This window comes from Bombyx mandarina, chromosome 23 (assembly GCF_030267445.1).
Source record: "Bombyx mandarina strain Sakado chromosome 23, ASM3026744v2".
In the NCBI taxonomy this organism is placed as follows: domain Eukaryota; kingdom Metazoa; phylum Arthropoda; class Insecta; order Lepidoptera; family Bombycidae; genus Bombyx; species Bombyx mandarina.
Window position 1 is genome coordinate 410,230 of NC_143229.1, and position 13,398 is coordinate 423,627.

The 13,398-nt window shown below is 52.6% G+C and overlaps 2 protein-coding genes across 6 annotated transcripts in view; one reads left to right on the forward strand and one right to left on the reverse strand.

The window, feature by feature from the left end:
- The window catches only part of LOC114251973 (uncharacterized), a 16,038-nt gene extending 6,791 nt beyond the window's left edge, over nucleotides 1-9,247 (forward strand). Inside the window, exons 3-7 of one of the 2 annotated variants that reach the window (XM_089737728.1) lie at nucleotides 1,538-1,951; nucleotides 2,028-2,248; nucleotides 2,324-2,436; nucleotides 2,521-2,684; nucleotides 8,903-9,247. In XM_089737728.1, coding sequence (XP_089593854.1) covers nucleotides 1,538-1,951; nucleotides 2,028-2,248; nucleotides 2,324-2,436; nucleotides 2,521-2,684; nucleotides 8,903-9,073 — 1,083 coding nt within the window. In that variant the 3' untranslated portion in view covers nucleotides 9,074-9,247. Of the gene's footprint in view, nucleotides 1-1,537; nucleotides 1,952-2,027; nucleotides 2,249-2,323; nucleotides 2,437-2,520; nucleotides 2,685-2,768; nucleotides 3,044-8,902 lie in introns of those variants that run through there. The other variant, XM_089737727.1, reaches the window with a different exon arrangement.
- LOC114251980 (uncharacterized) overlaps nucleotides 1-10,997 on the reverse strand; it is a 26,682-nt gene extending 15,685 nt beyond the window's left edge. Inside the window, exons 1-14 of one of the 4 annotated variants that reach the window (XM_089737725.1) lie at nucleotides 10,635-10,976; nucleotides 10,398-10,561; nucleotides 7,842-8,044; nucleotides 7,408-7,421; nucleotides 6,571-6,693; nucleotides 6,171-6,277; nucleotides 5,991-6,102; nucleotides 5,810-5,905; nucleotides 5,588-5,742; nucleotides 4,218-4,368; nucleotides 4,078-4,137; nucleotides 3,817-4,008; nucleotides 3,635-3,736; nucleotides 3,114-3,270 (exon numbers count right to left, since the gene is read on the reverse strand). In XM_089737725.1, the coding sequence (XP_089593851.1) occupies nucleotides 3,169-3,270; nucleotides 3,635-3,736; nucleotides 3,817-4,008; nucleotides 4,078-4,137; nucleotides 4,218-4,368; nucleotides 5,588-5,742; nucleotides 5,810-5,905; nucleotides 5,991-6,102; nucleotides 6,171-6,277; nucleotides 6,571-6,693; nucleotides 7,408-7,421; nucleotides 7,842-8,044; nucleotides 10,398-10,561; nucleotides 10,635-10,745 (1,692 nt within the window). In that variant the 5' untranslated portion in view covers nucleotides 10,746-10,976 and the 3' untranslated portion in view covers nucleotides 3,114-3,168. Of the gene's footprint in view, nucleotides 1-3,113; nucleotides 3,271-3,634; nucleotides 3,737-3,816; nucleotides 4,009-4,077; nucleotides 4,138-4,217; nucleotides 4,369-5,587; nucleotides 5,743-5,809; nucleotides 6,103-6,170; nucleotides 6,278-6,570; nucleotides 6,694-7,407; nucleotides 7,422-7,841; nucleotides 8,045-10,397; nucleotides 10,562-10,634 lie in introns of those variants that run through there. The other 3 variants (XM_089737726.1, XM_089737723.1, XM_089737724.1) reach the window with 3 other exon arrangements.
- Nucleotides 10,998-13,398: the final 2,401 nt, after the last annotated feature.

A 13,398-nucleotide genomic window follows, 5' to 3' on the forward strand; every position in this document is an offset into this window, starting at 1 on the left:
TGCCCTAACGGATAAGACGTCCGGTGCATTCGTGTTGAGCGAGGCACCGGTGTTCGAATCTCAGGCGGGTACCAATTTTTCTAATGAAATACATACGTACTCAACAAATGTTCACGATTGATTTCCACGGTGAAGGAATAACATCGGGTAATAAAAATGAAACCCGCAAAATTATGATTTGCGTAATTACTGATGGTAGGACCTCTTGTGAGTCCGCGCGGGTGGGTACCACCACCCTGCCTATTTCTGCCGTGAAGCAGTAATGCGTTTCGGTTTGAAGGGTGGGGCAGCCGTTGTAACTATACTTGAGACCTTAGAACTTATATCTCAAGGTGGGTGGCGCATTTACGTTGTGGATGCCTATGGGCTCCAGTAACCACTTCACACCAGGTGGGCTGTGAGCTCGTCCACCCATCTAAGCAATAAAAAAAAAGCCTATCTCATTCTCACTACTTTTTGATCCCTCCTAGTAGACGGCCAGGAGAACGAAGAGCTCTCACGTTCAGCCCCTGAGTCTGAATCTAAAGCTGGATGGTGACCATCCTCGAATACAAAAGGGGGGGAGGGGCGAAAGAACAACCTTACAAGTATAGTTACTTATTACTAAATCGAATATCTTTTATTTATACTAGAAATCGAATTAAATTGTTTAAAAATATTAAAAGCTAAAAAATTTGAAAGACCAAAGACAAGTAAGTCCCGTTGATCACCATCCAAGTGAGGAACTGGACACAATGATGCAGAAGCCCGCGAATCTCCGGCTGCGCCTACCCGACAATGTTCGAACTCATACGGCACAGCGGACGATCTCTAAGCGAAGTTAGGGATGGAAGCTTTGTGTCATTCAGTACTCTCCAGACCTTGCGCCCGCAGAGTTCTGCTTTTTTCAAAGTTTGGACAGCTTCTTGGCCAGGGAAAAAATTGCTCTGTCTGGGTTCTGACCCCTGGTGGAGATCGGACGTCGCGTGCAAGAGAGAGAGTGCAAGCGGTGACGTTTAATGTGTAGGGCCCTAAAATATCCTTGGTTTTATCATTATTCACGAGTTTTGCTATACATTTAGATTAATTAGATTATGTGATTGTGTTGTGTGAAGTACAACGAAATGTCGTCACAACCATTCATTCTTCATGAGCATCATCGTTCCTTGCAAGCGTTAATCACTTTCCGTAGGTTATTCGTAATAAAAATAAATAATTGGATTGGCGTTTTACTGTTGTCTCTACACTGGGGCACTATGCAATAACAACACGGTTCAGGATTTCCATAAATGTCGAACTTAATAAGTATTATAATATTAAAAATGTTTTTAAGTGTAATTGTTTTTTTTTGTAATTAAGATAGTCAGCACAACTGTAGCACTAGATGTCATTTATAATGGATATTAGCGTTTAAAGTTTATTGATTCCAATATTTAATTGATGCATAGTATGTGGAAATTGTGTTGGAAAGCGCATTCGTGCGTAGCGTAAACCGTTACGAATATTGGACGTAGTGTCCACGAGCCCACTGTGGCCGACCTGCGCGCTTGTGCCGCAGCTGGTGGTGGAGCGCGCGGACGGCGGGCGGTGCGGCGGCTCGCTGGTGTCCGTGCGCGCGGTGCTTACTGCCGCGCGCTGCGTGCCCGCGCTGTGGGTGCGCGCGCCCGGCTCGGCGGCGGCGCGGCGGGTGCGGCGCGTGGCGGCCGCCCGGGCCCCGAGCCCCCGCCCCGCGCTCGCCCTGCTGGAGCTGGAGGAGGCCCTGCCCGGCGCGCTGCCCATCCTCATGGCGACGGGCGCGGGCGAGTGCGGCGCGCCGGCCTCCTGCCACGCGGTGCGCCTCGCCTCCCCGGTCGGCTCGCGCCTCGTGATGCGCATCGCGGCGGCGACCCTGGACCGCTGCTCCGCACTAGTGCCGCGCCTGGGGCCGCGCGCCGACGACGAGCTCTGTCTGCGAGCGGACGATCTCTGCGCGGTCTGTCGTGCGCTTACTTTTGTGTTTCTCTGTCTGGTTTAGTCAAGATATATCTCGATCGCGAAACTATCCACAGAGTGAGCAGGGTGCCGGCGTGGTGTGCGCGGGCAAGCTGTGCGGCGTGGTGGGAGAGGAGGCGGCGGGCCGGGCGGGGTGCGGCGTGGTGGGAGGGGAGGCGGTGGGGTGCGGCGCGGTGAGAGGGGAGGCGGCGGGGTGCGGCGCGGTGCGCGCGGTGGCCGTGCTGTCGCGCCGGCGCCGCTTCCTGCACTGCGCGCACACGCTGCGAGCTTGCGCCCGGTGCGTTCATATCGTAAACCAAGTTTTTTATTTAATTTGATCTTATTTATCATAACAATATTTCTGATTCCGCAGTGACAAGGAATGCTCAGCGCTGTGCTCGGAGACCCTACTTTTTGAAGAGCCCACGGACGTGAGAACGGACACCCTCACTTTAGAGAATATTACTTCGTTCAGGACTGCGACCGGTTGAGTTCCATTTTATATAAATTTGTGAATTGTGCATATCGCGAACAAATCTTAATTAGAAATATGTGAACGTTATGCTGCAGAGGAACTAACGACAGCACGAGGCGCTCGACCGAGTCCGACGCCGACTCTCCCCCGCGGCCCCGCCCCGCCCACGCGCACGGCCTCCCCCGTGGCCCCCACCCCGGGGGCCGAGATCATCTCGCGAGTCTCTTTCGAGTTCGAACCGAATCGAGCCGACTTCAAGGTAAGCGTTCCGGATGGTTTCTATTGATATCGGCCTCAGAGCACCGTAGCTGCACATCAGTAGAGGTCATAACGTGCTTTAAAGGCGGGCGAGTACGGAGACAACGCGGCGGAGTACGGCGGCGACGAGCCCGCGCCCCCCTCGCCCCCCGGGACGCCGAGCGCTACCCCGGCGCGTGCGTCGCCTCGCGCCCCGCCCGCGCCCCCCGCGACCCCCGCCCCGCCCCCGCTCGAGGCGCAGATGTCGGCGGACGGAGGGAGTGCGCCCCCCTTGAAGCGGCCGGGGGTAGCGCTAGGGGTGTTGCTTCTAGTTTGTTTAGGATTCTGAACACTTATTCCTTAAATTATAAACCAGTTCCATTGTGATTTTTATTTTATTTTTACATTTATATAATACCTTATTTTAGTAGATTTTGAAATAAAATATCTCTTGATGGACTAATGTGATATTTAATTTGAATAAATCATGAATAAGAGCGAGTCCGTCACTTGAGTTTCTTCGTCTTCAAATCGACTCTCTTGTTTTTGAAGAATGATTTATGTTTCGTTTTCAAGTCGAGCTTCACTTGCGACAAGGACACGGGCGACTGCCGAGCGGAGGCGGCGGCGGCGCGTGTTCATAGAACCAGTCGTCACAATCAGCGAAATAATGGAAACTTACCTTTAATGCGTAGCCCTTAAGTCGCATTTAGAATTAAATCTTGAAACGAACTGGACGAATTATTAATTGGGTTGAAAGTGTGATACAAATTTATACGACAATAAATTTCAACCGACGAAATACAAGAGTCAGGCCGACGGACCGACAGCAGGCGCCGGCTGCGCTGCGTGCTCGGTGAGGCCACAACTGTTCATCATTATTTTTGCATATTTCTTATATCTGGGTCATAACGAGTAAACCTTACCCACGGGACTTATGCAGCACATTTGTTGGAGGAGGTGAACACGCACCTGAGGGTACGCATGTTGCGGGGCGGGGCGGGGCGCACGCTGGGCGGCGCCGGCTCGCCGACCGCCGGACAGCGCCTCGAACCGGCGGCGCACCTCGCTCGTCTGCAACACACCGCCGACACCGGCCACTACAGCACACCCGCGCCACGCGCACACACACACGCAGCAGTGACGACGCATACGTCCAGCGCGTCGGCGTCCAGGCTGGTGTCGCTCAGGAAGTTGTAGAGCACGGGGTCGAGGGGGCGGGGGGGCGCGTCCTGCTGCGGCGCCTCCCCCTGCGCGCCGCCCCGCCCCGCCCCGCGGCCCGACAGCTCCTTCTGCACGTTGTCGATGGTGTTCTGCATGCTCTGGATTTTCTCCTGGAGCCGCTCCTGTGAACGGCGGCGTCAATCGTCACGCGGTGGTCTGTGCGGTGAACGTGATCGAGAACCTGCAGATACCTTTTCGTTCCTCATATCCAGAATAATAGACATCTGTTTGTTGAGTTCGTCTTCTTTGTCCTGAAATCAGTCGTGAAATTCTATTTAGGTTGGGTCAACTGACTCACGCTACGAAATGATTGTATAGGAGCGAGACAGACCGCAAGCAGACGCTCCCGCTGGGCGGCCAGGTCCCGCGCGGCGCCCAGCGCGGCCTCCAGCTTGTGTCGGCGCTCGCCCTCGGCCTGCACGTCCCGCATGAGCGCCGCCACGCTGGCGCCCGCCGCCGCCTCGCGCGCCTCGCTCTCCGCCCTGCAACACGCGCGGCTGCACTGGGGCCCGCGCCCCGCCCCCGCCCCGCCGCCTTCTCGCTCTCCGCCCTGCAACACGCGCGGCTGCACTGGGGCCCGCGCCCCGCCCCCGCCCCGCCGCCTTCTCGCTCTCCGCCCTGCAACACGCGCGGCTGCACTGGGGCCCGCGCCCCGCCCCCGCCCCGCCGCCCTCTCGCTCTCCGCCCTGCAACACGCGCGGCTGCACTGGGGCCCGCGCCCCGCCCCCGCCCCGCCGCCCTCTCGCTCTCCGCCCTGCAACACGCGCGGCTGCACTGGGGCCCGCGCCCCGCCCCCGCCCCGCCGCCCTCTCGCTCTCCGCCCTGCAACACGCGCGGCTGCACTGGGGCCCGCGCCCCGCCCCCGCCCCGCCGCCTTCTCGCTCTCCGCCCTGCAACACGCGCGGCTGCACTGGGGCCCGCGCCCCGCCCCCGCCCCGCCGCCCTCTCGCTCTCCGCCCTGCAACACGCGCGGCTGCACTGGGGCCCGCGCCCCGCCCCCGCCCCGCCGCCCTCTCGCTCTCCGCCCTGCAACACGCGCGGCTGCACTGGGGCCCGCGCCCCGCCCCCGCCCCGCCGCCCTCTCGCTCTCCGCCCTGCAACACGCGCGGCTGCACTGGGGCCCGCGCCCCGCCCCCGCCCCGCCGCCCTCTCGCTCTCCGCCCTGCAACACGCGCGGCTGCACTGGGGCCCGCGCCCCGCCCCCGCCCCGCCGCCCTCTCGCTCTCCGCCCTGCAACACGCGCGGCTGCACTGGGGCCCGCGCCCCGCCCCCGCCCCGCCGCCCTCTCGCTCTCCGCCCTGCAACACGCGCGGCTGCACTGGGGCCCGCGCCCCGCCCCCGCCCCGCCGCCCTCTCGCTCTCCGCCCTGCAACACGCGCGGCTGCACTGGGGCCCGCGCCCCGCCCCCGCCCCGCCGCCCTCTCGCTCTCCGCCCTGCAACACGCGCGGCTGCACTGGGGCCCGCGCCCCGCCCCCGCCCCGCCGCCCTCTCGCTCTCCGCCCTGCAACACGCGCGGCTGCACTGGGGCCCGCGCCCCGCCCCCGCCCCGCCGCCCTCTCGCTCTCCGCCCTGCAACACGCGCGGCTGCACTGGGGCCCGCGCCCCGCCCCCGCCCCGCCGCCCTCTCGCTCTCCGCCCTGCAACACGCGCGGCTGCACTGGGGCCCGCGCCCCGCCCCCGCCCCCGCGCACCCCCCTCACCTGAACGACTGGAACCGGCCCTGCACGTCGTCGTGGCGGGCCTGCAGCGCACTGAGCTCGGCGCGCAGGCTGCACACCGCGTCCGCCTTCTCGTCCTCCAGCGCGGCGGCGCGCGCCGTCAGCTGCTCCACCTGCGCGCTGGCGGCGCCCAGGGCCTGCGGGAGACAGAGGGGGTGGGGCGGGCGCTCGCGACGTGACACCGCGTTCGTATCGGAACTGTACTTCGTTCTGCCGCTCGAGGGTTCGCTGCCGAGAGTCGTTTTGTTCCTTGAGCTCTTCGACAGCACGCGATGATGCCTCGAGGGAAGCCTGCGCGTCCTGGATAAATAGTATTTACGAACAGATAATAAACAACATAGCGTTTAAAACGCGTTGACGCGCGTCGAGAGCCTGAGCGTGTCACCTGCAGCTGCAGCTGGAGACGCTGGTGCTGGTCCCGCAGCTCGGCGCCCTGCTGCTCGGAGAGGGCCAGGCTCCGCTGCAGCGCCGCCCGCGCGTCGTCGCTCCGCTGCAACCTGCGACACAGCCCCGTCTCAGCTGCCGTCCCGCGGCGGACGCGACGGGCGTTGCCGGTGCTAGTTACCCTAGCTTCAAATTCTCAATAGTATTGTCGGCTTCAACAATTCGATCTCGAAGCTCCTGTTGCAACCGTTCGATTTCCTTTTGAAGATTTTCAACGAAGTCTTCTTTCTGTAAAGAAGAGGGTTGTGTTGTGATGATGCATAACTAAAATTCAAGTTTCATACTATTTAGTAAATAGTAAACTTGAAACAGAAAGCCAATCCTCATTTATCACTTAACTGAATTGTATTGACATTTCAGTTCAACCAAAACATCAAAATTATATTTTAGCAATTTTAAGCAAATAAAGTAAAGTTGTAAGGCTCGAATTAATTTCAACAATATTCATACATTCTTACAGACTGCTAAATTAGTACAGTGGGGGCTTGATAACTAGGATCAAGGTAGTAATGCGAGCGAACCTGCTGTAGTTTGCACCGTAGAAGCGTCCTCTCGGCGTCCTCTCGGGCCCGCGCCTCCTCCGCGCGCCGCTCCGCCCGCCCGCGCTCCTCCTGCGCCGCCTGCAGCGCCCGCCGCGCGCGCGCCTCGCTTGCCGTCACTGCACACGGCGGGCGGTGAGCGCGGCCCGGCCCCCCGCCCCCGTCCGGGCCCCCTGGCCCCGCACTCACCGCCCGCCGCGCGCGCGCCTCGCTCGCCGTCACTGCACACGGCGGGCGGTGAGCGCGGCCCGGCCCCCCGCCCCCGTCCGGGCCCCCTGGCCCCGCACTCACCGCCCGCCGCGCGCGCGCCTCGCTCGCCGCCACTGCACACGGCGGGCGGTGAGCGCGGCCCGGCCCCCCGCCCCCGTCCGGGCCCCCTGGCCCCGCACTCACCGCCCGCCGCGCGCGCGCCTCGCTCGCCGTCACTGCACACGGCGGGCGGTGAGCGCGGCCCGGCCCCCCGCCCCCGTCCGGGCCCCCTGGCCCCGCACTCACCGCCCGCCGCGCGCGCGCCTCGCTCGCCGTCACTGCACACGGCGGGCGGTGAGCGCGGCCCGGCCCCCCGCCCCCGTCCGGGCCCCCTGGCCCCGCACTCACCGCCCGCCGCGCGCGCGCCTCGCTCGCCGTCACTGCACACGGCGGGCGGTGAGCGCGGCCCGGCCCCCCGCCCCCGTCCGGGCCCCCTGGCCCCGCACTCACCGCCCGCCGCGCGCGCGCCTCGCTCGCCGCCACTGCACACGGCGGGCGGTGAGCGCGGCCCGGCCCCCCGCCCCTGTCCGGGCCCCCTGGCCCCGCACTCACCGCCCGCCGCGCGCGCGCCTCGCTCGCCGCCACTGCACACGGCGGGCGGTGAGCGCGGCCCGGCCCCCGCCCCCGCACTCACCGCCCGCCGCGCGCGCGCCTCGCTCGCCGCCACTGCACACGGCGGGCGGTGAGCGCGGCCCGGCCCCCCGCCCCCGTCCGGGCCCCCTGGCCCCGCACTCACCGCCCGCCGCGCGCGCGCCTCGCTCGCCGCCACTGCACACGGCGGGCGGTGAGCGCGGCCCGGCCCCCCGCCCCCGCACTCACCGCCCGCCGCGCGCGCGCCTCGCTCGCCGCCACTGCACACGGCGGGCGGTGAGCGCGGCCCGGCCCCCCGCCCCCGCCCGGGCCCCCTGGCCCCGCACTCACCGCCCGCCGCGCGCGCGCCTCGCTCGCCGCCACTGCACACGGCGGGCGGTGAGCGCGGCCCGGCCCCCCGCCCCCGCACTCACGCTGGTCGCGCAGTCCGTCGCCGCGCTCGCGCAGCCGCAGCAGGCCGCACTGCAGCTCGTCGCGCAGGCCGCGCACGCGCAGGCCGCCGTGCCGCAGCGCGCCGCACAGCGCGGAGCGGTCGGCCGCGGCCCGCGCGCCAGCCGCCCGCGCCCGCGCCGCCGCCTCCTCCAGCACCGAGCACACGCGGCGCGCGCCCTGCACTCTGCACAAATCGTGTGCCTTATGTTACTGATCTCACTAAAACTAAATATTTTTCATAAAATAGAAAGCAAAATACGTACTTAATAATTGTTCACGATTGACTTCCATGGTTTTCATGTAATAAAAATCAGTCCCGCAAAATTCTAATTTGCGTAATTATGTTTTGTGAGTCCGCACGGATAGGTACCACCACCCTGCCTATTTCTGCCGTGAAGCAGTAATTTATTTCAGTTGGAAGGGTGGGGAAGCCGTTGTACTGTAAAAGCTGACCTTAGATCTAGACCTTAGAACTTATGTCTCGAGGTAGGTGGCGGTATTTACGTCGTGTCTATAGGCTCCAGTAACCACTTAACACCAGGTGGGCTCTATGCTCGTACACCCACATAAGCAATAAAAAATAATAATAAAATATTTTTATAAACAATGATTCTATTAAGTTAATGCATAGCTTTTATCGCGGGTTTTGAGCGTGGCGACCGAATCAAGAAATTCCGTAACGAAAATAAAACCTAACACCCCCACTCTGCCTACGATGTAGCTCGCGTTCAACACATTCACACGTTGCGCTTGTGTAGTGTTAAGTGTGAATAAGCGCGCGGCGTGATGTCCAACAGCATGCGCATCATGAAAAGTCTGCCCATCTCTCTCTCGCGCGGCCTAGCCTGTGCGTGTGAAGGGGACAGTTAATGTTTTGCTTTTGTTAATGTTTATAAATATAGCGTGGTCTTATTTTATTATTGTTTAATATTAAATTATTATTGTCTAATTATAATTGCATAAGTTGATAAAAAATGCTACGCAATAGTTTTACCGCGGCAGACCCCGCGTGCCACTCATGTTTTTTTATCTTTCTGCTCAGGATATTGGTTTGAATATTGTTACGCCGGTCAACGCCATCTATCACCGAATAGTCGAACGAATATTGAAGGATCTAGAGAACGCTCGGGAAGTACAATACCATCTATTGTCAGATAGCGGAAACACAATACTCGAAATGTGTGGAATACTCTCGATAATTGTAGGGATGTGATATCGGCTATAAAAGCGTTGCAGAGATGGCACGCACTCAGTGAGCAATCGGAACTACTCTAAGCGAAACAGCGAACGGATCACATGAAGTGAAGCGAAAGAAGCGAAGCGAAACTTTAAGGTGTTTGTGAAGTGTTTTAAGTGTTCTAACTGCTAATACAGTTTTTAATTTGTACTTCGGTAGAATTTTTATTTATCCCAAGGCCCAGCCCGTAACAATATTTTATACTTTTTCTACAAACTTAAGTACAATATCTGTGATAACATCTGTGTTGTTGTACACCACAACAAAAGGGAAAACAATAAATCTTTCAAGTATCCAAGTCATGACTACATGCATGCGACATGCTTGGTGTAGACATTAAAGAAGTGTTTTGAAGTCATCAATGAGATCATAAACTGACATTCGAGTCTTACACAGAGTTTAAAAAATTAAGTATCTGTTTGAATAAAGACAATGATAATGTCATTTGAAAACAACATGATAACTAAAAATAACATTAGGTAGGTAATTAAAGATTAATTTTCTATAATAGGAAAACCTCTTAAGGGTTTTTTTTTGTGTGAATCACAGAAAATAATTCAAAATAAGTAATGTTTATTATTAAAGTGCATTGAAAAGAGAAATAACAGAAAATGAGTACATAGTATTTAGTTGTAACCAACAAGCTGGCTGAGGTTATGGGCCAACTCTTCTCAGGGCTGTGGTACTTTTATTTTCCAGTTATAACATGTTGTAAGATTCAAAAAGTAAGCTGTAATGACATTTGTGTTGAAATAAATAATTTTAATTTTAATTTGAAGTTCATTTTAACAAATAATCAAAACAGGACTTATCAAAGGCATTGCATGCCTAACTTTTTTTTTAAGTTAGTATTGATGTGTTATCCAATGATAACACATCACTACTAACTTAAAAAAAAAAGTTGCCCCAATGGGCAAATTTTATTTGTAAAACATTCTAAATAAACATTAAATCTCATTTATATTTTAATTGAACTTATGTACATATTATATACGCAGTAGTATGCATTAATAATTTTTATTTGTGAAAATCTCTATGTTATAAATACTACATATAATACTTGTTATAATGTGTTAAATTGTTCCTCATCTAAAACTGTGTAGTGTGCTCTTCAATCAACAACTGAGTCACAACCATATTATGATGTATCATACCATAACCATATGAATATCGCTAATATAATTTATTAAATATATTAAGAAGGCACCTATTTAGTTATATCAAAACTACTATACAAAACGTAAACATGTCCTTATTTTAATTACCCGCTAGAAATATTGATAAAAAAAACTTCGATTACTTGTTGAGAGTCTCCGGTCGGAACCGCAGTTCGTCCTGGTATTGTCCGGAGGTAGCCTCGTGCTGCATCTGGACTTCTACCATGTTCTGTTGCAAGCGTTCGTGATTCGCTTCCACTTGTTGTAGTTTCTCTTTTAAGTCCCAGTAGGCCGTGTCCTGGGCCACCTTTTTACAGGATTTTATATTTATACTATTCAATGAAACGTTCCTTTTTTGTAATAAATTAATTTGTACAAACCTTTAATTTAATTATTTTCGCCGTTTCACGAGAAACTTTTTCTCGTAGTTTTTCAGCATCTTCACTGATTCGTTTTCTGCTTGCTACTTTCGTAATATCAGAGATATCCATCTTTAGGTTTTTCAATTTGTTTTTTTTTAGTATACGATTTAAAGATTTTTTCCGTTTGTTTGTATGCTTGTGGTCCGTTTCGTTTAGGAAATATGTAAATTTGTATGTATGTATTGATTTTAATTTAAATTTCAATTGCTGAAATGGCGGGAAATGTATTTTTTTAAGGGATTTTATGACCTGGTAACTAAGATCTTTAAGTCATGTCTTATTTTAATTTATTTTCTTATTTTTATGAAAAATGATGATGTGGAGTGAAACAATGAAATGAAGATTAATTTGAGACATTAATCAACTGGGATGAAATTAAATGAAATGAGATGAGATGATATGGGATAATAATAATAATGTCAGTAAAATGGTGGTAATTTACTGAGATTTTCTCAGTAGACTTTTTGGAGGATCCCGAGAAGTTACGTCCAGCGGCTTTGTTTCATTTGTCCACATTTGTGCACTTTCATAGATATTAAGCAGTTAATAAGCCACCGTTATTACTAGAGGTCGGAGTACGTAGATTGATTTAAGGTCGTTGACGTCAAACATAGAGGATAATATGGATATGCCTCAAAAATACCGGAACTTCATATTTATTGTAATACTAGCGACCCGCCCTCGCTTCGCTTCGGAAACATTAAATTTTATTATTGAATAGTTGAGTCCCGCGATGTTACCCGCGGTTATTGTCGTATCGCGGGTGACACCGTGGGGCGAAGCTAGTCTAAAAAAAGTAGCCTTTTACTTAGGTTACTCTTTAGTTACTCTTTATATCATCAGCTACCTATTAGTGAAAGTCTCATCAAAATCGGTCCAGCCATTCCAGAGATTAGCCGAAGCAAACAGACACACAGACAAAAATTGTAAAAAATGTTATTTTCGTTTATGTAGCGTATATATATTCATATGCATGTAGTAAAAAGCGGTTTTTCAATACTATAAAACAGACACTCTAATTTGATTTATATGTATAGATTTGTTCCGGAATTTTGAAATTAGCATGAATCTGTGTTTATGGTGAAAATGGTATTAATAATATCAATCTACGCTACCAGTTCTAGCTAATGATGAAAGAAATCAGCATTTTATTTTATACAAAAACACCTTGGAATAGTTGCACCGTATTTTGTCCCTTTCTGTTGAATTAGAAATGACGCTTGTCAATATGAGACAAAACTTAGGGCTTTTTGTTATTTTATCTCATTTTCATTTATGTTCACAACGCATCGACCACACGCAACGACCAATCAGAAGCAAGTATCCTGTATGACTCATTGGCTGTTTGTTAGAAAAAACGATGCACACGCGCTGTGTTACAGGTATCTCACTCGCTTACCTCGGTTCGTAGAGTGCACCCCTACTTTGTGAAATTCCTGTGTTGTGTAAATATTAATCTCACCCTGGCTTGTTTACTGATTTTTGGTACCTTCTTAAAACGACGAATTTGGCTTGTATCTACGTGTGTTTGTATGTTTTAGGACTTTTTTTAAAGCATAATGTTAACATTGATTAAAAATTTTGTTTTTAAATAATCATTATGGATAAAATGGCATGTCCATATTATAATATCTTGACGCAAGTATATAAAATCAATCTACCTACTCCGACCGCTGATTATTACACATTTAAGCCTGAAGAAACATTAAATAGACAAAATAAAATAAATCACACAACTTCACTCCTCGCGTTCCCGCCAAAAAAACCGGGAAATGTATAGTTTATCTATGATTTCTCAATTTTTTTTAAGGAATTTTATGACCTGGTAGCTAAGACTTTAGGTCAATTCTTATTTTAATTTTAATAAAAACTTTTTTTATGTATAAAATGACATTATGAAATGAAATGAAGTTAATTAATATGAAACTTGGCATGTAATGAAAATGAAATAAGATGATATGGGATGAAATATAATCTCAGTAAAATTGTGGTCATTTACTGAGACTTTTTAGTGGACTTTTTGGAGGATCCCGAGAAGCTACGTTCAGCTGCTTTGTTTCATTTTTCCAGATTTGTGCACTTTCACAGATACAAAACAGTTAACAAACCACCGCTATTACACATTTAAACCTGAAGAAACACAATAGACAAAATTAAACAAATCACACTACTTTCGCGTTCCCGTCAAAAAGTCTCAAATTGTCCCCACACGGGCAGTACTTCCAATTAAGATTAAACAGCTCACTGTCTACCTTAATAAAAACAATCTCCTCAACTCTTTTCAGTTTGGTTTCCGCCAAGGCCACAGCACGGTCACTGCATTGCTCAAAGTCACTGACGGCATTCGCCACGCGATTGATGTGGGGCAGCTAACCGTGTTGACCTTATTGGACTTCAGCACTTTTAACTCAGTAGACTTTGACATCCTTCTAAGTATCCTTGGATCTCTTAATGTATCTCCACTTGCTCTAACCTGGTTTGAATCTTATCTTCAGGGACGCTCGCAGTGTGTCCGCTTTGATGATGCTACATTGAAATGGTGTGATTTAGCTGCGGATGTACCTCAAGGTGGCGTACTATCTCCTCTCCTTTTCTCTATTTTCATTAATAAAATCGCTCAGGTGCTGACTTCTCACTACCATCTCTACGCTGACGATTTGTAGATTTATAGACATTTTAAAGCTGATGATGTTGTTCTAGCTATTGCTGAAATCAATGGAGA